The sequence below is a fragment of the Thamnophis sirtalis genome, unplaced genomic scaffold, assembly GCF_051295495.1.
Source record: "Thamnophis sirtalis isolate CommonGarterSnake01/CBP01778 unplaced genomic scaffold, rThaSir2_p1.2 scaffold_14, whole genome shotgun sequence".
In the NCBI taxonomy this organism is placed as follows: domain Eukaryota; kingdom Metazoa; phylum Chordata; class Lepidosauria; order Squamata; family Natricidae; genus Thamnophis; species Thamnophis sirtalis.
Window position 1 is genome coordinate 2,556 of NW_028261394.1, and position 26,350 is coordinate 28,905.

Sequence of the window (26,350 nt, forward strand, 5' to 3'; positions counted from 1 at the left end):
AGGGGGAAGGGATTTCATCCTGGTATTTCTTGCTTAAAAATCAAGCTTTTTGCACCCAGAGGAAAGGAGGAAAAATCCTGACCCTGCGGTCACAAACGTGGGTGCTTTGGAGCAAAAACATTTTTGGAACCCAAAAATGATTGCCTACGTAGGATGGAACCCTCGACCTTCCGAATAAAAAATGATTATTTTGCCCACTAGACCGCCCTGCTGCTACTTAGAAATGGTAGCGATGAAGGTGCCTTAAAGCGACAACCGGAATCCATGATGCTAATTTATGTAAAGAAATCCCTGTGCGGTAATAAAAAATATGAGCGAGAAAGAGGGGGGCCCAAGGGGCATTTCCAAAAGGTAACGTACCATTAAAAAGATTTCGACGCAACAGCGCCTGCCGTATGAAACGCTTCCCTGCTCTTCTTGAAAGATAAAAAATTTAAGGGCTGCTGTTCCTTCTTTCACCACCAGACGGCGATGTTGTCTGTAAATTCACCCGCCGTAGGCAAACTGCTCTGAAATTCTCCAAACCGATAAAGCTCTTCCCTTAAGTTGTGGCTTTGGAAATTTCTTCTTCTGTTAGCATAAATCGTGCGGATGTGTTGTGTATTGTATTTCTTGCTCTTTTTAAAAATAAAGCTTTGGGGGGCTTTGGAGTGTTGAAAGAAATGTCCTTCTGGGTTCAGCTCCAAGTGGGGAAGAAGACACTGGTGACATGGAGGCTGCTTGGAAAGATGGTTTATTGTTGGACAGGGCCACATGGCAAGAGTCCTGAACAGAAAAGGTGATCACATGCTTTGATGTAGGTGAAGAAGAATAGAAGGACTGAGGAAGGGGCTTGCTAGGCTTTTTATACCCTGTTTAGTCCCACCTCTCTGTTTCCTGTTCCTGTGTAAGAAATGTATTCTGATTGGTTGTCAGACTCCCATGGTGCCATACAGGGGGCTACTCTCTAGACTGTGATGAGTTCTCAGATGCCTTGTGGTCAGTTGAGTATATTATCATGCCTTTCTGTAGCTGCTGGTGAAGTCTTTATTATGTAAAGTGGGCTAGCCTGGCTAGTCTTAATGGCCCATTAATTGGGGATGGGCAGAACTATTCTGTCTTTTAAAACATGTTTCTTTTCACATCCACAGAAATATTCTGCCTTTTCGATATTTCCTAAGATATTTCATTTTTCTGGGAGAGGGCTGGATGATAACTTCCCACAGGAGGCCAAAGTCTTTTGGAGGCCAAATTGAAAAAACCCATCAGGGCACTTCATTGGGGGGGGGGGGAGAGATTTCATGGTTAAACGTTACATTTCTTGCTGTTTTTTTTTTTTTAAATCAAGCTTTCATCACCCACGAGAAGAAAACTCCTCACCCCGCGGTCACAAAAAGGGGTGCTTTGGAGGCCGGATTTTTTTTGCAGCCCAAATTGAAAAACCCATAAGGTGAATCGATTAGGGGGGGGGATTTCATCCTGGTATTTCTTGCTGTTTTTAAAAAGCAAGCTTTTCGCACAGTGCACCTACAGCGACAACCGGAATCCTATAATGCTAATTTATGAAAATCCTCCGTACAGCTAACGATGAAGTCATAAAACATATTAAAAAGATTTAAACAAAACACGCCTGCGATATCCGTTTTCGCCTTACGAAACGCTTCCCTGCTCTTGTTGAAAGATAAAAATTTTAAGGGCTGCTGAACTCACCTGCCATAGGTAAACTGCTCTGGAATTCTCCAAACCGATAAAGTTCTTCCTTTGCGTTGTTCTTCCTTTTGCATTTTCTTGTTCTACACTAGCAGAAATCTTGTGGATGCGTTGAGTATTGTACTGTATTTCTTGCTCTTTTTTAAAATCAAGCTTTTTTACACCCAGAGGAGGAAAACTCATGACCCCGCTGCTTTGGAGGGCAAAGTTTTTTGGAGCCCAAATTGAAAAACCCATCAGGGGACTTGAATCAGGGAAGGGGGGATTTCATGCTTAAAAATGGTATTTCTTCCTTTTTTTAAAAAAAAAAAATCAAGCTTTTTGCACCCAGAGAATAAAATTCCTGACCCCGCGCTCAGAAAAAGGAGTGCCTTGGAGGCCAAATTTTTTTGAGCCCAAATTGAAAAACCCATTAGGAGACTTGATTCGGGGTGGAATTGCATGCTTAAAAGTGTTGTTTCTTGCTGTTTTTAAAAATGTGGAATTTTCCGGAACAGGATTTTCCCATGTATTTTGACCAGAAATGCACATAAAGCTGGCCCGAATGGCGTGTCCCCTCCTAACCGTATTGACGGGCTCTGAATCCAATGGCGATGTCAGTTTTGCTCTTCTAATTAATGGAGAGCGTGTAAAATTTTTAAAATTCGGTTTACAGTTTTTGAACTGGGATTATTTCTTCTGTGCCTCCCTTGCGCTATTAATATTATAACTAAGGCGTTTAATAATAAAGATACACAATAATAATCTTTAAATGCCATTAAACGCGCGCCCCCTTTGTGCCTGCTATACCACCTTGGACCACAGGAGGGCAATGTTTTCTGTTCCTTAGGTTTGAAGCTATGCTGCGTACTTTTAACTCGGTTTCACTCTTTTGAAGCGGGATTCAAAAGTTGAGGTTGGATGCCAGAGAAGGGCACAAAGGAAGTCGGCCGTACTGGGAAGATCGTTCAAAACCCTACAGGCACGGCAGTCGGCAGCCGTGCGAAGGAGAGCGAGGGAAATGGATGGTCTCCTTAAGAGAGACCATTTATCTTCGTGAAAGATAAAAATTTTAAGGGCTGCTGTCTCTTCTTTCGCCACAAGACGGCGATGTTGTCTGTAAACACACCTGCAATAGGCAAACTGCTCTGGAATTCTCCAAATCGATAAAGCTCCTCAGTTGCATTGTATCTTTTTTTTTTCTTGTTCTATTAGCAGAAATCGTGTGGATGTGTGGCATATTGTATTTCTCGCTCTTTTTAAAAATCAAGCTTTGGGGGGCTTTGGAGGCCAAAGTTTTTTGGAGCCCAAATTGAAAAAACCCACCAGGGGACTTGATTGGGGGGGGGGGAGATTTCATGCTTAAACATTGCATTTCTTGTTGTTTTTTTAAAAAAATCAAGTTTTTATCACCCAGAGAAGGAAAACACCTCACACCCCCCCAGTCACAAAAAGGGGTGCTTTGGAGGCCTGATTTTTTTTTAGCCCAAATTGAAAAACCCGTGAGGGGACACGATTCGGGGGGGGGGGGATTTCATCTTGGTATTTCTTGCTGTTCTTAAAAATCAAGCTTTTTGCACCCAGAGGAGCTAAACTCCTGACCCTGCAGTCAGAAAAATGGGGGCTTTGGAGGCAAAACATTTTTGGAGCCCAAAAAATGATTCCCTACGTAGGATTGAACCCTCAACCTTCTGAATAAGAAGTGAGTGTCTTCTCTGTTAGACCACCCTGCCTCTCGTTAGGAATTGTTTCAATCATGGCCCCTGAAGCAACAAATAATGCTAATTTATGCAAATGAATCCTCCATACAGCTAACAATGAAGTGATAAAAAATATTTAAAAGATTTATACGAAACAGTGCCTGCGGTATCCACTTTCGCCGTACGAAACGCTTCTCCTGCTCTTCGTGAAAGATAAAAAATTTAAGGGCTGCTGTTCCTTCTTTCGCCACGAGACGGCACTGTTGTCTGTAAACTCACCTGGAATGGGCAAACTGCTCTGGAATTCTCCAAACCGATAGAGTTCTTGTGTTGTGCCTTTTGCATTTTCTTGTTCTACACTAGCACAAATTGTGCGGATGTGTTGCGTATTGTACACTGCTCAAAGAAATAAAGGGAACACTTAAACAACACAATGTAACGCCAAGTCAATCACACTTCTGTGAAATCAAACTGTCCGCTTGCTGTTTTTAAAATCAAGCTTTTTGCACCCACAGGAGGAAAACCTGACCCTGCGGCCAGAAAAATGGCTGCTTTGGATGCCAATTTCTTTTTTTGAGCCCAAATTCAAAAATGGATGTTGGGACTTGATTCGGGGTGGAATTTCATGCTTAAAAATGGTATTTCTTGCTGCTTTTAAAAATCAAGCTTTTGTGCACCCAGGAGAGGAAAATTGTGCTCTGCAAATTCATGGAGAGCTAACTCTAACCCTAAGTGGAATTTTCCCCAATGGGCTTTTTCCATGTATTTTGGCAGGAAACGTACATAAGGCCGGCTCAAAAGGCGTGCCCCCCTCCTAACCGTACCAACGGGCTCCAAATCCAATGGCGATGTCCATTTTGCTCTGCAAATTCATGGAGAGCTAACCCCAACCCCTAAAATCTTACCCTCAAACCATAAACCGTTCAGATTTTTGAAACAGGATTTCTTTTTTTGTTCCTCTGTTGCAGCAAATAGGACTCCTGTTGCTCTATTAATATTAATAAAGTTTTAATAATAAATCTACCTGATAATAACTTTAAAAAATTATCAAAACACTTTATTTTCTTTTGTGGCTGCTATTCTTTCCTTGACCACAGGAAGGCGCTGCCTTCCGTTCCACGGGCACTGCAGAACAGGGCAGAAGATACCATCCTTTTTCAAAAAGGCCATCCAAAATGTTTTTTGTGTCGCTGCAACACCTGTTTTCACCACAGCACTGCTTTCTGTCCCTTGGCGATATCATTGAGGTTATCGATAAGTCTTAGGATGCCCTTGATGTTAATCTACTGGTAGTCTGCAAGAAAATTTTGGTGGTCCACAGAAAAATTGTTTGCATATTTTATATTGCACTAAATCAGGGGTTCTCAAAAGTACGGCCCCCGGGCTGGATGCGTGCAACGGATGTTTGGTTGCTGCAGAGAGTCTCCCCCTTCGGGATGTTTTTGTGTGGGTCAGAGGGGGGCAGAAATTCCAACTGGGTCTGCTTCGGCCTCCTGGATCGGGTCTTTGGGCGAAGGCTGGAGGGAAGCGCCGCTGGTGGCGAAGAGCTGGAGGGCCTCGTTTCAGTGGAACTGCACCATGGCCTGGAACTGGCTGACCCTCTCAGCCCGCTGAACCTCCAGGCGCTGGTCCTTGGCCTTGCCCTCTCATAAGTCTTCCCTCTGCTTGGAAAGCGTGTGCTCCTAGTCTTCGGTGAGGTGCTTCTGCTGAGTTTCCTTCCTGCTCAGATCCAATTTGAACTGAGCCAGCGGTTTTGCCAACTCTTTCTCACGGTGGCTGCTTAGCTCTGAGGACTGCTTCCTATTGGGGCCCTAAGTGCGGGAGGTGAGGAATGGCTGGGAGGGGAGGAGAAGTAGAGGTCAGAGAGACATCCCTCGACATGAGTGACATCGGGTTGCCCACACCCACCCATTCGCATGACCATTTAGCCACACCCACCTAGCCGGTCATTACAAAGATCATATTAGTGGTCTGCTGGATTTAAAATTCTGAATTTAGTGGTCCCTGAGGTCCGAAAGGTTGGTGACCCCTGCTACGGGACACAAAACTGTGCCCTCCTGTGGTAAAAGAAGGTATTGCAGCCGCAAAAAGAAAGAAACCTTTTTCAATGGGATTTTAAGGTTATTATCCGGTATCTTTATTATTATTTATTATTAGCTTCTTATTAATATTAATAGGGCGATGAGAGGCCCGTTTGCTGTAGGAATGGGAAAAGAAATCCTGCTTCAAAAGCCTCAAACTGATTTACGAAGGCCTAAGACGACCTATTACTATGATAACCTTAAAATACCATGAATAAACGTTTCTCTCTCTTGGCGGCTGCTATAACTGCGTGGGCCACACTGTGGCACTGTTTTCTGGCCCTTAGCGTTGAGGTTATCAGAGAAAATTTTTAACTCGGTGTAAGATGTTTGAACCGGAATTCCTTCTTCTCTCCCTGTTGTGCGGCTCCTGGACCTCCCGTTGTGCTATTAATATTAATACTGGCGTTTAATAATAAAGATACACGATAGTAATCTTTAAATGCCATTTAAAAAGCTTTTCCCGCTTTTGCGCGTGCTATACCTGCTTGGACCACAGGAAGGCACTGTTTTCTGTCCCTTAGCGTTGAAGTGACCGTACGCCTTTTTAACTCGGTTTAAGTCTTTTGAAGCGGGATTCCATCTTCTCTCCGTGTTGTGGCCCCTGGGCCTCCTGTTGCTGTATTAATGTTAATCGTGAGGCATTTAATAATAATGACACAAAATAATAAACTTAAATTTCCACCCTGACGAGGAAGTCACGGCGCAAGAAAGCTGGGGGGGGGACGGACGGACGGACTGAGAAGGCTGGACAGGAATTCGGCCATGATGGAAAGGTCACTTTTTCCAAAGGCCACGGGGGACGGCCGTAAAGTACTGACAGGAAGTCGTCCGTGCTAGGAAGGTCGCTTTGAGAAGCATGGGCGCAGAACTCAACAGCCATGCGGGATAAGGGCAACAGAGACGGATTGTCCCCCCCTTAAGAAGAGAATAAAACGGCGGTGCTTTTCCTGCTGCTCTGCACGGCTTCGTTCCTTGGCCTCTGAGATCCTGGGGGAGGGCGGAGTTGGGAGGAGGGGGTTGCCCTTCGTTTTGTTTTCTCCTAAACAATAAAACAATTATGTGTACAAAGCATTACTTTTTTTCCCTCTATGCTTCGGTAAATAGTTCCTTTTCCTGTCGGCTAATTGCTGATGCCGGACCGTCTCTCTCCCCCCCCCCCGAGGTTGTAACACCGCGACTTACAATCCTTCTTTTAGTGACCATTTACTTACACACAAATTACCTCGGTCTAGGACTTTTCAGACTCTTGCGGCATCCCGGTGGTCATGTGATGAAATTGGGATGTTTGGTGACTGGCGTGTGTTTTTATGCCAGGCTCTTGCGATCCCGTTTTGAGTCTTGCCTACCTCCAAAAATTGGGGCTTTGATTGTCATAAGTCGAGGACTGCCTGTACACTGGATATGGAAACGGGCGAGTCTTCTTGAAGGTCTTACGAACAAAATAATTTTATTATGTAAATGTAGGATGTCGGCTAAGTGCCGGGCACTACTGTAACAAATGTTAATAGATTAAATTAAATAAGGCAACATGGGCCTTGACTTATGCTACCATTAGATGGATAAGCAGCTGGTTGAAAGTCATACCCAATGTAGAGACAACATCTGGGAGTAAGTGAAATGGACTAGCGGTCCATAGACCCTGGCCGGTTCGGAACTGGGCAAGTGGAAGGTGACTACACGCGTGTGCTTAGCTCCATTCACGCAAGCGGTGGGCGCACTCCATTTGCTTGAGCGGTGGGTGCTTGTGCCTGCCACTCGCACAAACGGAGCTGCACACAGGAGCCAAGACTCACACAGAACCGTCACCTCCGTCCTCCAATCCACCAAGCAGGAAAGGTTAGGGGTGGCTGGAATAGATCCACCCTTCCATTCAAGACATGCTCTTCAACCCATATTGATCTGCGCTAGGATGACAAAAAACATCATTTACCCGATTTCCAGATGATACAAAGTTGGTGGAGGAGGAGGGCCCAGTCCATGGTTTGAGTACCCAAGCTGGAGCCTGGGGAAGCAGCAGGGCGCCGTCCATCCTACAGGGCCTCAGCACCGGCAGAGGGCCACGCTCCTCGCCTCCTCCCCTCCCGACTACAGTCATCCTCAGACTGCGACCATTTGCACAAGAACTTCTGCCACGGAGCCCCATCGCCGTAGAGGGGGACATAATCCCACGAACGCCTCGCTTAACGACCGAAATCCCAGCACTCCCAGCCCTCCCCCCTCGCCTGGTCCCGTAGGGGGAAAGCCCAGGAATCCCGACAGCCGCGGGAGCGCCCGGAACGCCCTCCGTCCAGGGCCGCCAAGGCTTCCAACGGGGACTGGAGCCCAGGGCTACCTGCTCTGCGCCCCAGCCCTGGGAAGCGCAGGAGGAGCGCAGGAATCCGGAGAGGCTGCGCCGGGCAGCCGCTGGAGGGGCGGCCTTGCTGGGGTGACCCGGGGGAGGGGAGGGGCTGCTGGGTCAGGGGGGGGAGGAGGCCCCACTCGCGGCTGTGGCTCAAAGCGGGGCCGGGAGCATCGGGATCCGGGCGAAGGGGGATCCCCCGGGGACGCGCACGAACCGACTCCCGGAGGGTTAGAGTTGGGGGCTCGGCGGGGCTCGCGGGAGGCGCCGACAAGCGGACCGAGCGGCCGGCGGAGCTTCGGCTGCGCTCGTGCTTTTCCGCCGGCGGCGGAGCGAGAGGGATGCGCCGTGCGCAGTGAGGCGAGCGCGCACGCCCGGCCCCGCCCCTTTGTCTGTGGAAAAGAGAAGAGAAAAAACTTTTTTTTTTAATTGAGGAATCAACAGCCGCCATCTTGTCGCGGAGCCGGAGAGCGTCGCGGGCGGGAGCCGGGCCGGGCCAGGGCGGGAGCCGGGCCGCGGGGAAGCCGCCGCGGGGCCGCTGACGCCGCACGGACGGGCCCTTTTGCGCCCTCCCTCCAGGAGGCGCTGCCAGCACCGCGGGCCGCTGCCGCCCGGCCGCCCCGGTCCGGTTCAGCGGCGGGAGCCCCGCCGTGCCCGTTCCCCGTGGGGACGTTGGGCCCCGAAGGCGCGGCGGGCCGGCGCAGGACGGGGAGAACGGCGTCCGCTGCGACTGACCGCCCGCCTGACGGAGGGAGGAGGAGGAGGAGGAGGAGGAGGGAGGGGGCGCGGGCGCCATCCGGGCACTGCGCGAGGGGGAGGGGCGTCGCCGCGCTTCCGCCGCCGCCGCCACCGCGAGTCCCGCTGCTGCCGCTGCCCGTGGCGGCCGCCAAGATGGGGGCCGCGCAGCGGCGGGGGCGGCCGGTGGTGAAGCGCTGAGGAGAGGAGGGCGGCCCAGCCTCTTGGCCAGCCCCGCCACGGCGGCGAGCGTGAGAACGACGCGGAGGCGGCGGCGGCGGCGGCGGCGGAGGAAGCCGCGGCCGGCAGAGCGCCGAGCCGCGGGGGAGACCGAGGCCGCGGCCGGCCATGGCGGAGAACTTGCTGGACGGGCCGCCCAACGCCAAGCGGGCCAAGCTCAGCTCGCCCGGCTTCTCTGCCTCCGACACCACAGGTGAGCCGAGGCTGCCGGCCTATCGGGCGGGGAGGCCCTCGGCTCTGGTTTTTGTTCCGCCGTTCGTTGCCCGAGGCCGCGGGGCAGCGGCTCTGAGATGGGGGCCGTAGTCGCGGGTCCCGAGAGATCGGGCAGGAGAAACCAGGGAGGGAGGGAGGGAGGCTGGAAGATGCCGCCCCACACGGTCACCGGCTTCTGCCAAGCTGGTTTTCCGGGCTGCGCATCGTGCCGGGCAGAGGAGCCTTTAGCGGCAGCCCCGGCCCTTCGCCTTTCCCTTGGACGTTCCTTGGTGCCGGACATGTCAAAATGCCCTCCCCGTCGCCCGACGCTTCTTTACAAAAGCCAAAGCGTTTCCGTCGTCTCCCGTTGTGAGCTAGAATTGGGGTTGTCCTCTGGAAGTATTTATGTTGACTGAAGTGAACGGGCTTCCCGACTCCCGGCGATTCCCTCGTCCGGGGCTTTTAGCTGGGTCTGATTACGAAGTTGGTGAAGTTGTGGAAAGCTCAAAAGCCTCTTTCTTTGATGCACAGTGGCACAACAAAAACTCAGAGAGTTGCTTAGTGTAATGTGGCTTCAAAATTATTGCATATTTCAGCAATTTCATTTAATTCAATTACGTTATAGAAATGCGAGAAATTACTGCTTTCGGTTTTTTTGACAGTATGCCCCATCTATAAAATGCAGGGAGGGAGCCACTATATATATATAAGGCCCTTCCTCTTAGTCTCACTAGCTGGACTTTCTTCATTGGGGTGGGACGGGAGACCCTGTCTCCCTGTTGTAGTGGTTTGGTAAATATAACATGAAAAGACAGTCTTTCAAATAAGCACAATAAGTGAAATACTGTATTAGCAAAATTACATTACGCGGTTGTCTACTTAATTTTGAAAACATTTTACGGGAAGCTAGAAGTTGAGTTTTGAGAATGCATTGCTAATTGTAATGCAGTACAATCTGCGTAAACCACATGCAACGATTGTTTACTTTTTGAAGCATCTCTTTTCCCCATTCCACTGCCCACAAACATAATCACCATCCCTAAACCATTTGTCTCTGAAGGTTCTCAATCATCCAGGTTATGGTTGTGCCGAAACATGCTTTTTTCAAACTTGAAGACTTCTTCAAGAAATGGAAACTTCTTCAAGAAAAAGTCCAGTTGCCATTTGAAAAAGGCACCTTTTGGGATATCCTTAGACCATAATAGCTGGGCTAATGTTGTGAGAATCTGAATGGTTTTTACGCTTTAGCTTTTGCTTTAGGGTTTTGAGTTTAAACAAATTTAGTTTCCTTATGGTAGCAGAACCCTTTATTGCTATTACAAATATAGGGATACACTGAACTAGCTGGTCCTGCTTGCATCTTTATTGATTACATTATTTTGGGGATTTTTAAAACCGTGGTGATGCAGTTCATGTTCTTCAGAGTATTTTTCTGTTCGTGGATTTCTGATAGTACGAATCATTTTTCTAAATGTTAAAGCAATACTTTGCATAGGAAAACAAATGATAAAATGTTTTTGAGTCATTTAATTTACTGTTATTCTTTGTTTAATTTCATTACTTTTGCTTTAGGCTACAGGGAGTTTTTAAAAGAAATAATATATAGTAGTTTTTTATTCTTTTTTTTTTCTTACACAAACTTCTGTTATCTTTACAGATTTTGGAACTTTCTTTGATTTGGAAAACGATCTTCCTGATGAATTGATCCCCAATGGAGAGCTGAACCTTGTAAACAGCAGCAGAAACATTGTTCCAGATGCAGCTTCTAAACACAAACAACTTTCTGAACTTCTGACGGGAGGCAGTGGCTCTTCTCTGAACCAAGGAATTGGGAATGTAAACTCCAGTAGCCCTCTGCAGCAGAGCATCAATAGCCAAGTCCCGACCCAACCGAATAGCGTGAATATTGGCAATCTGAATGTGATGGGCAAGAGTTCATTAAATCAGGCAGACGCTGGTGTTTCAAGCCTGGCCAAGCAAGCAGCCATCACATCTGGGTCCAACACCTCAGCCACTCCAGGCCTGAATTCTCAAGCACAGAAACAAGTGGGGATGGTGACAAGCAGCCCAGCAACCTCCCAGGCAGGTTCTGGGATATGTATGAACACTGGCTTCAACCAGGCTCATCCAGGTCTTCACAACAATAACTCTGGCCACACTTTAATGAATCAGAGCCAACAAGGACAAGGGCAGGTAATGAATGGTTCCCTTGGGACTACTGGAAGAGGCCGAGGTGCCGGATTGCAGTATTCTGTCCCCACCATACAGGGAAATGCAAGCAATGTGCTGGCAGAGACCTTGACGCAGGTGTCTCCTCAAATAACAGGGCACACAGGCCAGGCAGGAGCCATGGCAAAAGTATGTGTGGGTCACGTAAACTGGAGAATGGTTTGCAGTTTTACTCAAATGCTTTGTGAACATGAAACTTAAAGGCATTTACTTTTGCAGCTCTCATTTAAATAACTAATTTTCAAAATATATTAGAATAAGTATGATTTGGTTATCTAAGGTCTAGAGCAGAGGTGGCCAAGTGCTACACAATATTTTGGGAAGTAGAGCAAGAGCTACCAAATAATTATTTGCATTCTTTGGTCTTACAAGATTTTGTTTTTCCCGTGGTATCTGTATTGTTTAAAATCACATTGGCGTATAGTTGGACATATTTCAAGTCTGATTTTTAAAAATCTCAGATTGGTATAAAACTGAATTTTGCAGTTACACTGCCAAAATTTATCAGGGCTCAGTGTGTGTGTGTTGGGTTGTCACAAAGTAGAGGGGCAGGGGGGGGGGTATTGCAGCCTTTCCCTAGTTTAGAATAGTTGCTAGTTATTATTTGAGACTGGTGCTGATTTTAAACTTGCTTTTGTAGTTGATTGTATCGTTTTCCCAAGTATGGTGTTTCCTGAAATGTTGCATTATATCTTTGAGCTGGCTGCCTGAAGATAATGTCACAAATTGGAAATGGAGAAAACTTCTCTTTTTAAAAGCAGATGTTTTAATCAGGGCAGCGCTAAGTTTTTAAAAGACCACAAAGAAATAGTTGTCTTGAGTTTGTTATTGATGGTATCTGATCACCTGAATTGCTTGGAATGGAATGATTAATAATTTCTGGCATTGTTGTCTGCTGAATGTTTCGATTGGACTCTTTGCGCTGTATTTATTTGTGACAATTTTTTCTGTTCAGCATCAGCTGATTTATGAAACGATGGTAGAACCGTAAACTTAGAAGGAGCTAGTGAGGCATGAAGTCTTTACTCTTTGCAGGATCCACATTAATGCATCTTCAACAGATGGCTACCTAGCCTCTGCTTGAAGACGTAAGGTTGGATAATCACCCCTTCTTTGGGTAATTGGTTCCACTGTTTGATTCCTGTTGAGGTTAGAACATTTTCTTACATTCAGTAGGAATCTGTCATCCTACAATTTCCGTGTATTATTCCATATCCCGCATTTTGGAATACTATAGCACGGGCCACAATAATTGGTATATTTCCTTCCAGGTATTTGAAGACTGCTGTCCCATTCCATCCCTAGCCCTACCCCCGTGCCTTCTCAGAGCTAGCTGTTCCTAGAATCTTCCGTCTTTCTACTGAGGACCTGAGGTTTTTAATCCCTCGATCATCCTAATTACCTGAATTGGTTTGTAACTGTGGTGCCCATTTACTACGTACAATCCTTGAGAGTCAGATTTCAGATATTTCAGATAGTTAATATCATTTCCTGCCATGTGAAAAAGTACACTTCGATTAAAGTCATCTCACATTGAATTTTCCTCCCACGCAACTACATTGCTTTGTTAATTCTTGGTGGATTATAGTAAATTGGTATTCCAAGTTCAGTATTGAAAATACTGTTGCCAGCCAGGTATCTGCCATTCAGTGTTGGTACGTATAATTTGTTTCCTAAGTGAAGAATTTTGCATTTTTCTGTTATTTTCAGGCCATTTCTTTAACCGAGCCCTAACCAGTTTTCTGTCTTCTGTAGATTTGTTCAACATTTCTTCCTTCATCAAATTAGTTAATAAACATTTTGAATAGTACAGAGCCTAGGATGGACCCTTGTGATACCATATTCAGTTCTTCTCAATTTCAGTTTAATGAAGATCTGTTTATGAACCCATTGTGAATATGCTTTTGAGCCATGGGTATCTCTATTTAATTGTCATGTTCATCCCTAAGTAGTTGGCTGATAAGAAACAAGATTTAGTGTACCAAAATCAAGATATATTATGTTTACAGTATCACTAAGGTCTATTGAGTCTGCTTTTAAAAATGAAATCAAGATATTTAGACAAAATTTGTTTTCCGCACATCTATATTGAATTCTGGTAACTGCTGTATTATTTTCAAAGTATTACTGATACTGCCATGCGGTGGTGGGTTCAGGATCCCGTTGCAACCGGTACGCTGCAATGGGGCCGGGCGTCCACCACGTGAACGCGTGCAGCACGTGCACGCATGCATACTTACCACCTGTTGATGCTCCAGCTGCTCGGCGGAGCATTGCGCAGGCGCCGTACGCTTTGTGCGCGAAAGCCCCAATCGTCCCAAATAGCAATTAGGAGAGCGGGTGGGCCCTCCGGAGCACCGTACCGGAACGGGCGTACCAGTCGGATCCCACTACTGCTGCCATGTCAAGAAAGCCAATTAAATTGAATATATAGAAGCCTGATAGTCTAGGTAGCTGACTGGCTAGGATTCTGCAGATTCTGTCAGAATATTCCACTGAAAGTTATAGCAATTCCTTCAACAAATTCCGGGAATTGTGTCGTTATAGTTGAGAGACAAAATGGCATTCAGAAGTGTACATCCAGGCAGAGTCTAGAGGGGCACTTTAGTTTGCAGACATCCAGGAAAAGGATGATATAGTAAATTTTAACATCGTTGTCAGCAGATTATTGGACATAAGATTATGAAGTCCAATAAATGGAATACTTTATTACAGAGGTCTGTTTCAAACATGGGTTTTATGTGTAAGTGTTGAAATGAATTCACAGCCAAGGAATAAATATAAAACTAAATATATATAGGTCAGTATTTATGATGAGAGTTGAGATATTAGTGAAGCAAAGAAGCATAATTATAGGTTCTGAATAAAAAGAACGTTTTTGTTGGTTGTATCAAGAAGTACATTAAGTAGAATGACTGCCAGAAGATAAATTACAAATTCTGTATGAATAAATGTTAGTTGACTCTCCTAAGAGAAGAAACAGAAAATTAAGGAAATTAAATGCGTGAGCTTCTTGGGACATAGTAAAATAAATTATATTAAAGAATGCAAAAAAAAAAAAAAAGTGGAATTATGCTGGTGGGATATTTGGTGGAATATTTGAAAAAGGGAGCTTGGTGAAACCATGAAATAAAAGAAGCTGTGCTTTAGAAAATGCATATAAGAGAATGCTGTAAATAAGATAGAAAGATATTGTATAATGTTTATTATATAGAAAAAATAATTGCAAAATGTGGTTAAAGAGAAAATGGGATAGCTAAGATTATAAGGGCTAGAAAAATGCAGAATGATTTTGATGGAAGCAAATAGTTCTTTTGGAAGTGGGTGAAGAAGAGCCAGCAGAGTGGAATTAAAAATAAAAATGATGAAATTATTTAGGATGAAGCTGTGGTGAAGGAATAGCAGAAAGAATATTTTAGAGGCTTGACAGTAAAAACTGGAATTGTCACAAATGCTGCTGTTATTGTTACTATTTTATGGCCAGCAGTCAGAATTAAACTGAAAAATGAAGATATATTAAAAACTCACAAGAAAAAAAAATCAATATAAATTTTTCAGGAGAGGCAGAAACACAGGATTGGACAATCTGGAAAGATCTATCTAAACACACAGGAGGTACAAATGGAAACTGGTCCTTGATCAAAATTTGTTCTTTAAAAGGGGATCAGTACAAATGTTTCCGGATTCTCCCTGTCTAAAGAGTGGTGAAAGAACATGTAGCTCAAGGACTCCACAGCATCTCTACAAAGACATTGAAGGACTATAGTTTTGTAATGCGCCAATAAGACTGGCAAGGCAGTGCATCTTAATGCTACAAATGTAAGATAGAAGAAAAATATAACAAAAAAGTCATGAATGTTGTCCGAATGTTGAAGAATGCAGCTGCGCGGGTTATCATGGGGGCACCTAGGTGTTCCCATGTTACACCCCTTTTAGGCGGCCTGCACTGGTTGCCTGTTGTCTTCCGGGTGCGATTCAAGGTACTAATGATGACCTTTAAAGCGCTCCGTGGCTTAGGCCCAGGGTACCTGCGAGACCACCTACTGCCACCGGTAGCCTCCCATCGTCCAGTGCGATCCCACAGAGGGGCCTCCTCAGGGTGCCGTCGGCCAGACAGTGTCGGCTAGCGACCCCCAGGGGGAGAGCCTTCTCTGTGGGAGCGCCTTCCCTCTGGAATGAGCTGCCCCCGGAGCTTCGTATAATCCCCGACCTCCGATCCTTCCGACGCGCCCTAAAAAGTTGGCTTTTCCAGCAAGCCGGCCTGGCCTGAACAAAACAAAACAAAGTATTGATCATTGTTAATTTTAATTCGAATTTTTTTTAAAAAAAATATGTTTTTGTCAATTCTTATTGGGTTTGTTTGGGTTATTCTATTTAATTTTTTTTTACTTTTGTATTATGTGCTTCTTTTAATGTTGTACGCCGCCCTGAGTCCTTGGGAGAAGGGCGGCATATAAATCTAATAAACCTAAACCTAAACCCAAACGTAACACTGCCAGTATAGATGGTTTAATTGGAGAAATGTTAACATGCACTGTGATTTGCCTATGAAGTGGCTGTGTGATTTCAGTATAGGTCTGAAGGTTACGTTAGGGGTTAAGATTAGAAAGATTTCAAGAATGATGTTGTTATTCTCTCCTACAGAGGGAAGGATATTAAGAGGTAGGAAAGGAATACAAGTGAACTGGTGAAGCAGCATGGATTTTTGGTCTGTTGCACTGAAGGTAGTTCTGGAAAGTAGCATATGCCAATTATTTAACATGACCAATGCCTCTGAAGAAATTTTAGAGTTAAAGAAGAGTTAATGGAACGGTAGAGTGGGCCGAGCAATCTTTTGTTGGTTATAGATTACGCTTAGTATCTTTTTAATGTGTAGATGGGAGTATAGTGGATGGATTAACAATGCAAAGCAAGCAGAGCCAGGGTTTTTGGGGAGGGGAGGTCTACCATGTTTAGACTTTTATGCCATTAGCTTTCAGTAGCTGCATTCAGAGATGGTTCCAGTTACTGCAAAAATGGACTTTGGGGCACGGATAGTACACTGAGGCCTCCAGATGCTCTGGATGGAGCTGTGATGTGGTTCTGTAGACGTCATCTCCTTGTGAGATTCACTATTTTCTTTGAACAAGAAAACGTATATACAATATAATATCTAAGTTTAATGTCACAACTGATGAAAGAGACTTTGAGCTCATCAACAATTCTTTGAATAAATCAACTTGTGTAGTGCAAATAAAATATTCAATTAAAACTTAATTGTGGAAGGAACTAAAGACACGTGTCCCCTGACAGCCTGTAGATAAAATGTATTAAGCTCAGTGAAAGGCCATCATTATATTACTATAAATACAGAATAGTAAAGTGTGAAAGTATTTCAGAAGCCATCTAGTTTAACCCCAGTATTCAATGAAAGGTAGACTAAGATTTTCACACTGATTCCTACTATCCAGCCTCTGTTTGAAGACCTCCAGTGAAGGGAAATGTACCCATTCACAAGATGACTCCTACTCTTCTCAGGAATTCTTCCTAATATCTAATTTGAATTACCTCCCTGTGTTTTCAACCCATTCGTTCTGGTCCTGCCTGTTGGAGTAACAGAGAACAAGTCCACTCCACCCTGTATTTTACGTTTTATATGTGTGAAGACTGTTAGTCTATCTTTTTCAGTCTTCAGCAGAATACTTAAACTCCGTTCATTGAACCATTTCTCATAGGATTTCCCCCCCCCCCCAATCCCCACACCAACTTGGTGCTTTGTTGTCTTCCGGGCCCAACACTGAGCATGGTCTTCTGAGGTGGCTTTTAAAGATTCATGGATGTTTATATGCCAATTGATTACTTTTTTAAGTCTAAAAAGTCTAGAAGACAAAAAATATTACATTGTCAGGTTACTGATTTGAACTGGGCACTTGGACAATTATAGACTGATGTGGGCTGCTAACTTTGGTGGCTCTTCATTTTGATTTCAGACCAACTAAAGCTTGTTCAAACTTCCAATATTGATTTTGAAAGCCCTTCGCTGCTTAAGTTGCAGCACCAGAAGAATGGTTTCTTTCTCTTTAGACTTCTGTCATTATTGCTTGGTCTTCCTGAAGCCGGCTTCTGAAGTCTGGCCTGGGCCCTGCTTAGGAGCGAGACTCTTCAGGGCTAGCCTGCCGCTTACAGAATTCCATCCCCAGAACTGTCCCGTGTTCAGCTCGTTATCTTTTTCAATGCCAAACAAATACTTATTGAATATTATTAGATTTCTATATTTCTACCATGGTGCGTTTAGTACTTTTGTTTCTATGACATTTTTTTTAGATTTCCTGAGAAGCACGACTTAAGCGTTGCTGTTTTGATTCACTGCTTTTAACTCATGGCTGCTCTCTTGTTTTTCATTTGCGTAATAAGGGTTTTATTTGCAGTTTTCAACCGTGGACTATAGAGGGATATATAAATAAATTTGAAATGAATTAATATAAAAACACATTTCAGAAATTTCTTCTGGAGAACCAGAAAGCCAATGGAGAGGGCTGCCCTGATTCTGAGAATAATCCACAAGCAAATGACACAGGCCCAACCCTAACCCACTTTTTTGGTTACTCTGTAGAAACTGGTATTCAGAACAATGCTGGTTTACATCTCTACAGTGCTCTTTTACTCATTTCCCCCCCTAAATTATGCAGACCAAGATATGTTGTATAATGTTATTTTCTAAGGTGCATCATCTATTCTTTGGAGCCAAATAATTTGCAAAGATTTTAATAGTTAATGGTTGGCTATAAAGCATTAGGGTATAGTTTGAGGATTACAAAATTAAGACACATAGATAATATAAAATAGGCTTCAGGATTTGAATGCTTTCCATAATCATCTAGTTTGTCATTTATAATCTAGTAGCAAATTACTTGGCTATTAACTAATTTGTAATTTTTTTGTTGGTTTAATTGTTCTTTAATAATTAACATTTCAAACAATTGTGTTTGATTTTTTAAAAATCTTTTCCATTGATTTACCTTCAGTTTTTTTTAAATTGATTTTGAGATCTAGCAACCATTTTCTTTTCAACATCTTTGCAAAATTACGCTTGGATATTAGTAATTTCTATATTAATAATCAGTAAGCAACATGAAAAATATTATTGCAGGTAGAAAATGCATACCTTACACAAGGGGTCTTAAGTTTATTTTGTAGTTCCTCTATTAAATGCCAACTTGGAAAATTATATATTATTCCTTTCAGTCTGTACCTGCACTTGAGTGAATGCAGGATGCTAACATTATTAATTTTGCTTTCATTCCAGATGGGAATGGCCAGTAACCCAGGTCCCTTTGGGCAGCCGTTTAGTCAACCTGGAGGGCAGCAAATGGGAGCAACAGGAGTCAACCCACCGCTGCCAAGTAAACAAGGCATAGCAAATAACCTGTCTCCCTTCCCTTCAGATATCAAGAGTGTTTCAGTTACCAGTGTGCCAAATATGGTGAGTTGCTTGTAGCTCATTTGGAGCTTTGCTACAGTACTTAGTTTTCTTTTCTTTCTTTTTGTCAATACTGTTTCAAATAACTGGGATACATTTATTAGCAACCTTGGTGAAGTTGAGGGAGCTAATAAGGAATCTGTTCCTATGAGAGATTTATTTGGTTATGCTTGTCAAGTTGTTCACAGTGCAAATTAGGAGACCAGAAAGATTTCTCAAAGTGTGCAGAGAGAGAGAAAAAATCAGCAAACACTGGAGAAGCTTTTGGATGGAGGCAGATCACTTTAGGATGTGTGCCATTCTCATGTAACCGTGAAGTGCAGACCTCTGCAGCTGCACTAAGTCCAACTGGTCTCCATTCAGCATGTGAAGGCTCATGTAATGTTCATGTAATTCAATTACTTGTATTTTTATTGACTTTTCATTAGGGAAAAATAGATTTGTGGCTTGTAAAATATTTTGACTATGGCACTATTTTTTTTAGTTACTATGTGTATTGTTATGTAAGCTGCAATATTGTGCTAAAGTTAAAAATTAAAAATTAAATGGCCTGTGGACACTTAAGAGGTAGTTTATCACTCCAAATAGATTTAAGATGGTAGTCAAACTAATAAACTTATTAAATACGTATGTTGTCCCTCACGTATAAAGCTTAATGTAATGCATTTTTTGTTTTTAGTCTCAGATGCAAACCCAGGTACAGCAAGTGGGAATTGTATCTGCACAGACTATGGCAACAGGGCCAACAGCGGACCCTGAGAAACGTAAATTGATTCAGCAACAGTTGGTTCTGCTACTTCATGCTCATAAGTGTCAGAGGCGAGAACAAGCCAATGGAGAAGTGCGGACATGTGCTCTTCCCCACTGCCGAACTATGAAAAATGTCCTGAATCACATGACGCATTGTCAAGCGGGAAAGGCCTGTCAAGGTAAGAGCCAAGCCTGAGGTGTGTTGCTCCCTAGCTTTGGTACAACACAGTTCCTTCATGTGGCTTTATACAATTACTACTGGGAGATGGAAATTGACCAAAAGCCCAACCTGGTGATCTGAGAAGTTGAAATGCAACACCTATGATTCTCAGCCAGCACAGCCATTGGTAATTGAGCATATCTGGAGACTGATATAACCCATCGGTTGTACAGTCCCTTGAAATCAAAATGGCTGGGTAAATTCTTTTTCCTTGCTTGGGTGAGATGCAATCCTCTGGAAAGAAATGTGTTTTCATACATGTTTGCAGCTTTCACCTTCATTGGATTTGCATTGATTTTCACTAGTTAAAAGTACGAGCATTTGTTGTCTTGTGTGGGACTGCAAAAAGCTACTTCCAATGCATTTTCGTTGGGCTGCTTTTGACTAACTAGTGTTCTCTTATTAAAAGTTTTAAAGTTTACTCTAATGTTTTGCTGGCGTTTCTTCTTCCTCTGTATGTTTGGAACCTGAAGGAAGATAGTTTTGACTGGTGAGGCTAATCTTTTTTCAAACATGTCAAAGCCAATGAGCAACCTCAAAAGGTTGCATTTCTTGTAAATTACAGTAACTCATTTGAGCAATGAGAGCTTTGCAGCACAGGTCTTTTTTTAGAAAAACATGTCTGTCTTTATGGTATTTCAATACAGTCATTCCAGTTACTGGTCCTTTGTTTAAAGGTGATATCCTCAGTATATGATCAGCACAGAGAATTCTGTTGCAATATAGCAAATAGTAGGAATTAGTGGATACTTCCTGTTCATAGATCCAATACAATACAATAGCAGAGTTGGAAGGGATCTTGGAGGTCTTCTAGTCCAACCCCCTACCTAGGCAGGAAACCCTATACTGTTTCAGAGAAATGGCTGTCCAACATCTTCTTAAAGACTTCCAGTGTTGGGGCATTCACAACTTCTGGAGGCAAGCTGTTCCACTGATTAATTGTTCTAATTAATCTAATTAATAAGCCATAGTGCCCAATGTTCAAGTTTGTCAAGATCCTTCTGTATCTTTAGCTTATCTTCTGGAGTGTTGGCTATTCCTGCCAGCTTGGTGTCATCTGATGAGTTTCCCATTTGTTCCCTCATCCAAATCATTGAGGAAGATGTTGAGAAGTACTGGGCCCAAAACAGAGCCTTTGCAGTGGGTCCCCCACTGCATACTTCCCTCCATGTAGATGCAGTTCCATTGAGGACTACACGTTGAGTGCGATTGGTCAGCCAGTTACGAATCCATCTGGTGGTGATGCTGTCCAACCCACTTTCTTCTACTTTATCTAGTAGTAGGTTATGGCCTACCTTATCAAATGCCTTACTGAAGTCCAAGTAAACTATTATTGATGGCATTCCACTAATTTTTTCACATTATCAAAGAATGCAATAAGATTAGTCTGGCATGATCTGTTTTTGACAAACCCATGTTGGCTTTTGGCTATTACTTTGTTTGCTTCTAGGTGTTCGCTAATTCATTGCTTGATTATCTTTTCCAGAATCTTTCCTGGTATTGAGGTCAGGCTGATAGGTCTGTAGTTTCCTGGTTCTGTTACTGTGTGGTTTAACAAACTTAGAATTAAGGTTATTCAGGACTATAGAGCAGGGGTATCAAACTCGCGGGCTGTGAGCTGGATGCGTCACATGCTGGCCCCACCCCCGCCCAGTTTAGTGAAGGGGAGAGAAGTCCTGATACGTCATGTGATGCCGCTGTGACGACACGAGTTTGACACCCCTGCTATAGAGGTTTAGTTTATGGTTTCTCTTCCATAGTGGCACATTGTGCATCATCACGTCAGATCATATCCCACTGGAAGAATTGTACACGGCATGACTGCCCAGTGTGTCTCCCATTGAAAAATGCTAGTGACAAGAGAAGCCAGCAAAGTAAGTAGCCTGTTCAGTTGAAGAATTTTTCTATTGCAAAATAAATGCATTGTCTCCATTTCCTGCTTTACTTTGAAACTTGTTCCTTTAAAATGATATTATTGACCTAAGAATATATAAAGCCACAATGTTATTAAGATATTTAATCTTAAATAGTTTGCTAAAAAGCCTCCCAGGGTATTAAACTGGCAGCTTGCAGGCCGGATGCATAATGTGCAGGCCACGGCCTCCCCAGGTCCACCCCAGGAAAAAAACATTGCAATATGTCACATGACGCCCGTAATGTAGAGGAATAGTGATAACCTTGAAGAAAATACCTGGCAGCTATTACAAAGACACCTGCTTAGTCCTGAAAAGGAGGAAATAGTGAGGAAGCAACCTAAAATTGGTCCACTTGAAGTCCTTTGAATATAAGAGGAAGGAAAAGAGAAATCCTGTCAGGTTTTCCAAATTCTGTTACTGTAGTCTATATCAATAAAGTAAAACTCCATTATTTTTTGTGACTCCGTTCCCTGAATTTGACTTCACAGTAGGTTCCAAGTTAGGAAAATCATGAGAGCCTTATTGTTGAATATAAAAAGTGATTGTCTGAAAGTATTTTTTAAAAATGTATTCAAATTTCAAAACTTTCTTTTAAATCATTCATTAAACCATCAAACCTATCACTGCCTAGAATCACTCTGTGAGGAAGATGAATGGTTTATAAATTTGCTATATAAATAGATAAAAACCAAAAAATCAAAATACTGTGTTTTTCGGAGTAAAAAATGCATCTATTTCTCACCAAAAAGAGGGTGAAAATCTGGGTTCCTCTTATACACTGAATACAGCATTTTTGGCCTCCCAAAACCCTGGCCCGCACACCCTGTTTTTTGCAAAAATGGACCCACAGAGTGTTTGGGAGTCCTGCAAAGTGGTTCTGGGGGCTGGCGAGGGCAAAAACTTTTTTTTTTAAAAAATTACCTCGTCAAAATCTTGGTGCCTCTTATACTCCAGTGCATCTTATAGTCTGAAAAATACGGTTTATAATTGTGAGCATAATTATATATTCTGTTCTGTTTGCTATTATGGAGATCAGATAAAACAATTGATCTGGTAACCAATCTTTCCGAAGAGTCAATTACTAAAGAATTTGAAGTGATAGAACAGATCTGGGCAGAGCACTAGAGAAATAAAACAAAGAATGCCAATTTAAGGGTTTGAGGGATAAATTGCTGATTCTGAAGTATATTTTGTAGGGATATCTATCTATATATCACATAATTGTTTTTTCTTAAGGGCTGACTGTTCTCTAATTAATTTTTGAATAGATTTCTCAGGGTGCTATTGCAATTCTCCCATTTCAATAGAATTAGAATTACAGCTATTCTAAAAAGGGGGAAAGTTATTTTGATCTTGAGGTGAAACAATGTCTACAACGATTCCTTTGTATGCACTTATAGATCAAAAGAAGGGAGTATCGTTCATCAATAAACTTATATATTCTGAGTATTTACAAACTAACCCTAATGTAAATTTGCTGTTAGGTTGAAAATGCTGGAGCTACCTTGGAAGTGAGCTCAGCACAAACTAAACCTTGATATGTGTGGTAGAAACTTCAAAAAAACTTCCCCATAGTAGAATTGAGGAGACTCAGGTTTTAATCTCCATCCAGGCCCAAAATTTATATTTAGTCAGTCATGGCTCTCTTAGTTTCACTTATCTCATGAGAGAAGATAGATTGAAAAATCTGTTTGAGTTGTGAGCTATCCCAAAGGTTCTTCAGAAGAAGCTTCTTGGATGCGAAGTGAAAAGTTTCAAAGAAGAACCGGAAAGTCCAGTTGCCTCTTGAAAAAGCACCTTTGGGATAACCATGACCTGCATGACTGAGACTCTCCATAGAGTTGTTGTTGTTGTTGTTGTTGTTTAGTTTTGTATGCCGCCCACTCCCAAAGGACTCCGGGCGGCTCACAATAAACAGGGAAAGGGAAATAAATAAGACAATACAAAGAATTTAAAAATGCACAACAGTCACAATTGAGGCGGGGCTGGATATTTCAACAGCCCCCAGCCCATCGGAACAGCCAGGACTTGGTAGCTTTACGGAAGTCCGGGAGGGTAGTAAGGGTCCGGATCTCCACAGGGAGCTCATTCCAGAGGGCCGGCGCTGCAACAGAGAAGGCTCTCCCCCGGGGGGTTGCCAGCCGACATTGGCTGGCCGATGGAACCCGGAGAAGGCCAAGCCTGTGAGATCGAATCGGTCTTTGGGAGGTAATTAGCAGGAGGCGGTCTCTCAGGTACCCAGGTCCGATGCCATGCAGGGCTTTATAAGTAAACTAGTTATGAGCTAGTGTTTCAATTTTTTATCATTAGTGCATTAGTTGGTGGTATATGTATTGCATAATTCAGTACTTTTTCCCCTCCTCCTAGCTCTCCTTGGATCACCAGCTGGTGGAATCCAGAATTCTGTGGCATCTGGAACAGGACAGCCCCTAACTCCTTCCCTAACTAATCCTAACCCCATTGACCCCAGTTCCATGCAACGAGCCTATGCTGCTCTTGGCTTACCTTACGGCAATCAACCACAGGCACCGTTGCAACCACAGGTACCAGGCCAACAGCCTACACCACCTCAAACCCACCAGCAAATGAGGACTATCGGTGCACTGGGTAAGCAAGGAAGCTAAGCAAGGAAGCTCCTTCTAGCAGCAGAGAGAAAGTGAGAGTGTTGTTTTCAGTTGATGTGGTCAGGAAAATGGAAGAGAAGAGAAGACAAAGAATCCTTGATAAGTGCAAGGATATCCTTGGCTGGAAACTGGGATACATCATTTTCCTTTCGTCAGAATGAGTTTTCTCCGTGCTTAGGAGTACTTAGAAACTTGAGATAGGTAAAGAATGGAGTTGTTTAGTTCTCAAGGGTTCTCCCTGTATTGTATATTCAATTTGTGTGATTCAGAGAAGTGGGATCAGTTCTCTGGAAGGAGGGGCGGTGTGCATCATTGGCACACAAAGTGTGGATGGTTGAGGATGGAGGAGGGCAAGTTAGCACCTTGGTGGGAAATATGTTAATTTTCACTGATTGCATTGCATGTAATGTTGCTTATAACTTTTATTTCATTTGCATCTCACTTTTAATCATGTATTTAAATGTCTTTTACTTTCTTATTTGAGAAATGTATTTCTTGGTTGAGTTTTCCTACAGTACATCCATAAATTATGTTAATATAAATATAAGAACTGTCTGAAAATGTTCCATGACTAACATAGTACAATCTTGTTCCAAAGGAACTAATCAGATGAATCAACAGGCTAGCATGATCTCAGAAACGTCTCTTCCGACTCCGCTTGGGACATCAAAGTAAGAAAGGCTTCTTGTTGAGCATTTACAGTTGACCGTTAGGTCTGTTTTTAAAAATTTCAGGGTTTGGTAACATTACTTTCCATGGACATTTCGTATCTCCCTGGTAGAGGAGGACTCAGTGATAAAATTACAATACAATTTCAGTGTTTGCTGTAGCCATCAGTTGTTTGATAATGTCTTAACTTTGATCATCAGCAAGGATGTTTAAATACAGAAATAAATTTCAGTACAATAAAGATCTACAAAAGGTTCCCTAACTGCCTTTTCTTTAGCCCCTTAATGAGTGATGGCACAAATTCTGGCAGTGTTGGAAATCTCAGTGGCTCTATGCCAACAGCTGCACCACCTTCAAGTACCGGGGTAAGGAAGACCTGGCATGAGCACGTCACTCAGGATCTGCGCAATCACCTAGTGCACAAACTGTAAGTATTAACCAGGTGAAGGCATAGCTCACTGTAGGATATGACTAGTCTGTTAATTATGTTACGCTATAGTGCCATTCCTTAGATTTGAGAATGTAATATGAGAAACTGGCTAGTTTCAGTAAACATTTATTTCTTCACTGTATGAAAAAGTATTTCATGGAAAGGGCTGTTTCACACATTTATTCTACTTCCCAATTTCATCTTTTGTCTCGGTGCAATCCACAAAGGTTTCAGTTGCTGCATGTCATTCTGAAAGAAGAGTAGTTGTCATTGAATTTCTTAAGAGCTTTAAGAGTTTTAAATGTATTTCCACTATACACTATTTTCTTGCAGTGTTTCTAAAGGGAATTAAATCTTTTCTTTTTTTCAGCGTACAAGCCATTTTTCCAACTCCAGATCCAGCAGCTTTGAAAGATCGGCGGATGGAAAATCTGGTGGCTTATGCTAGGAAAGTTGAAGGCGATATGTATGAATCAGCTAATAGTAGGGTATGTTATTGATCTGAAAAAATGATTTGATTGTATATGTCAAGTGCTGTATAATGCCATGTTTTTGAAAAAATCTGTGTTAAGTACATTTCTCCATGAGCTTCCACTGCAGGGCTCTTCTAGGTGGTATAATGATTTTAAAAATTGCCAGAGTTAGATAACAACTTCAAGCTTCAGTGCTTAGAAAGAGTGCTTAAAAGATTTCGTTCTCACAGGAAAGGTCTTCTAGTTTAAGTCTAGCATCTGAATCTACAAGAACATCTTCTCTCAAGTGAAGAAGTCTTGGGATGTCACTGTGTTTTGATGTTACTGTAGGAAACTAAAGCTAAATACAGTTTCTGTTAGCCCTTGAACAGGAGGCTGCCAGGAAATCCCAGAACAGGGGAAGTGGCAGTACTGTTGCCAGGAAAAGGAGCCAAGCTTGGTTCTTTAACTTACATACCTGTGTGGGAAGATGAGATCGGGGCTTTTCATGATCAGCGTTGTCAAAAGCATTGCATGGCAGACAAGCAAAGCCCTTTGGGAGGCTGTACCTGAAGTACACTTCTGGGCACCACATTTCCAGAGGAGCTGTGACTGGTTAAATCAACTGTATTACACCAGCTTGC

The 26,350-nt window shown here is 43.2% G+C and overlaps 1 protein-coding gene and 1 long non-coding RNA gene across 7 annotated transcripts in view; one reads left to right on the forward strand and one right to left on the reverse strand.

Moving 5' to 3' along the window:
* Nucleotides 1–4,359: 4,359 nt before the first annotated feature.
* Nucleotides 4,360–7,849, reverse strand: LOC148042637 (uncharacterized). Its single transcript, XR_015698450.1, has 2 exons — nucleotides 5,934–7,849; nucleotides 4,360–5,203 (listed from the first exon to the last, which is right to left on the reverse strand). It is a non-coding gene; the product is annotated as an uncharacterized LOC148042637 (long non-coding RNA).
* Nucleotides 7,850–8,629: 780 nt separating this feature from the next.
* The window catches only part of CREBBP (CREB binding lysine acetyltransferase), a 47,491-nt gene continuing 29,770 nt past the window's right edge, over nucleotides 8,630–26,350 (forward strand). For 5 of the 6 annotated variants that reach the window (XM_087729003.1, XM_087729005.1, XM_087729009.1 and 2 more), the window contains exons 1-9: nucleotides 8,630–8,958; nucleotides 10,615–11,315; nucleotides 18,472–18,648; nucleotides 19,325–19,574; nucleotides 21,376–21,489; nucleotides 23,899–24,138; nucleotides 24,754–24,826; nucleotides 25,102–25,251; nucleotides 25,625–25,742. In XM_087729003.1, coding sequence (XP_087585129.1) covers nucleotides 8,874–8,958; nucleotides 10,615–11,315; nucleotides 18,472–18,648; nucleotides 19,325–19,574; nucleotides 21,376–21,489; nucleotides 23,899–24,138; nucleotides 24,754–24,826; nucleotides 25,102–25,251; nucleotides 25,625–25,742 — 1,908 coding nt within the window. In that variant the 5' untranslated portion in view covers nucleotides 8,630–8,873. The remainder of the gene's footprint in view (nucleotides 8,959–10,614; nucleotides 11,316–18,471; nucleotides 18,649–19,324; nucleotides 19,575–21,375; nucleotides 21,490–23,898; nucleotides 24,139–24,753; nucleotides 24,827–25,101; nucleotides 25,252–25,624; nucleotides 25,743–26,350) is intronic. The other variant, XM_087729008.1, reaches the window with a different exon arrangement.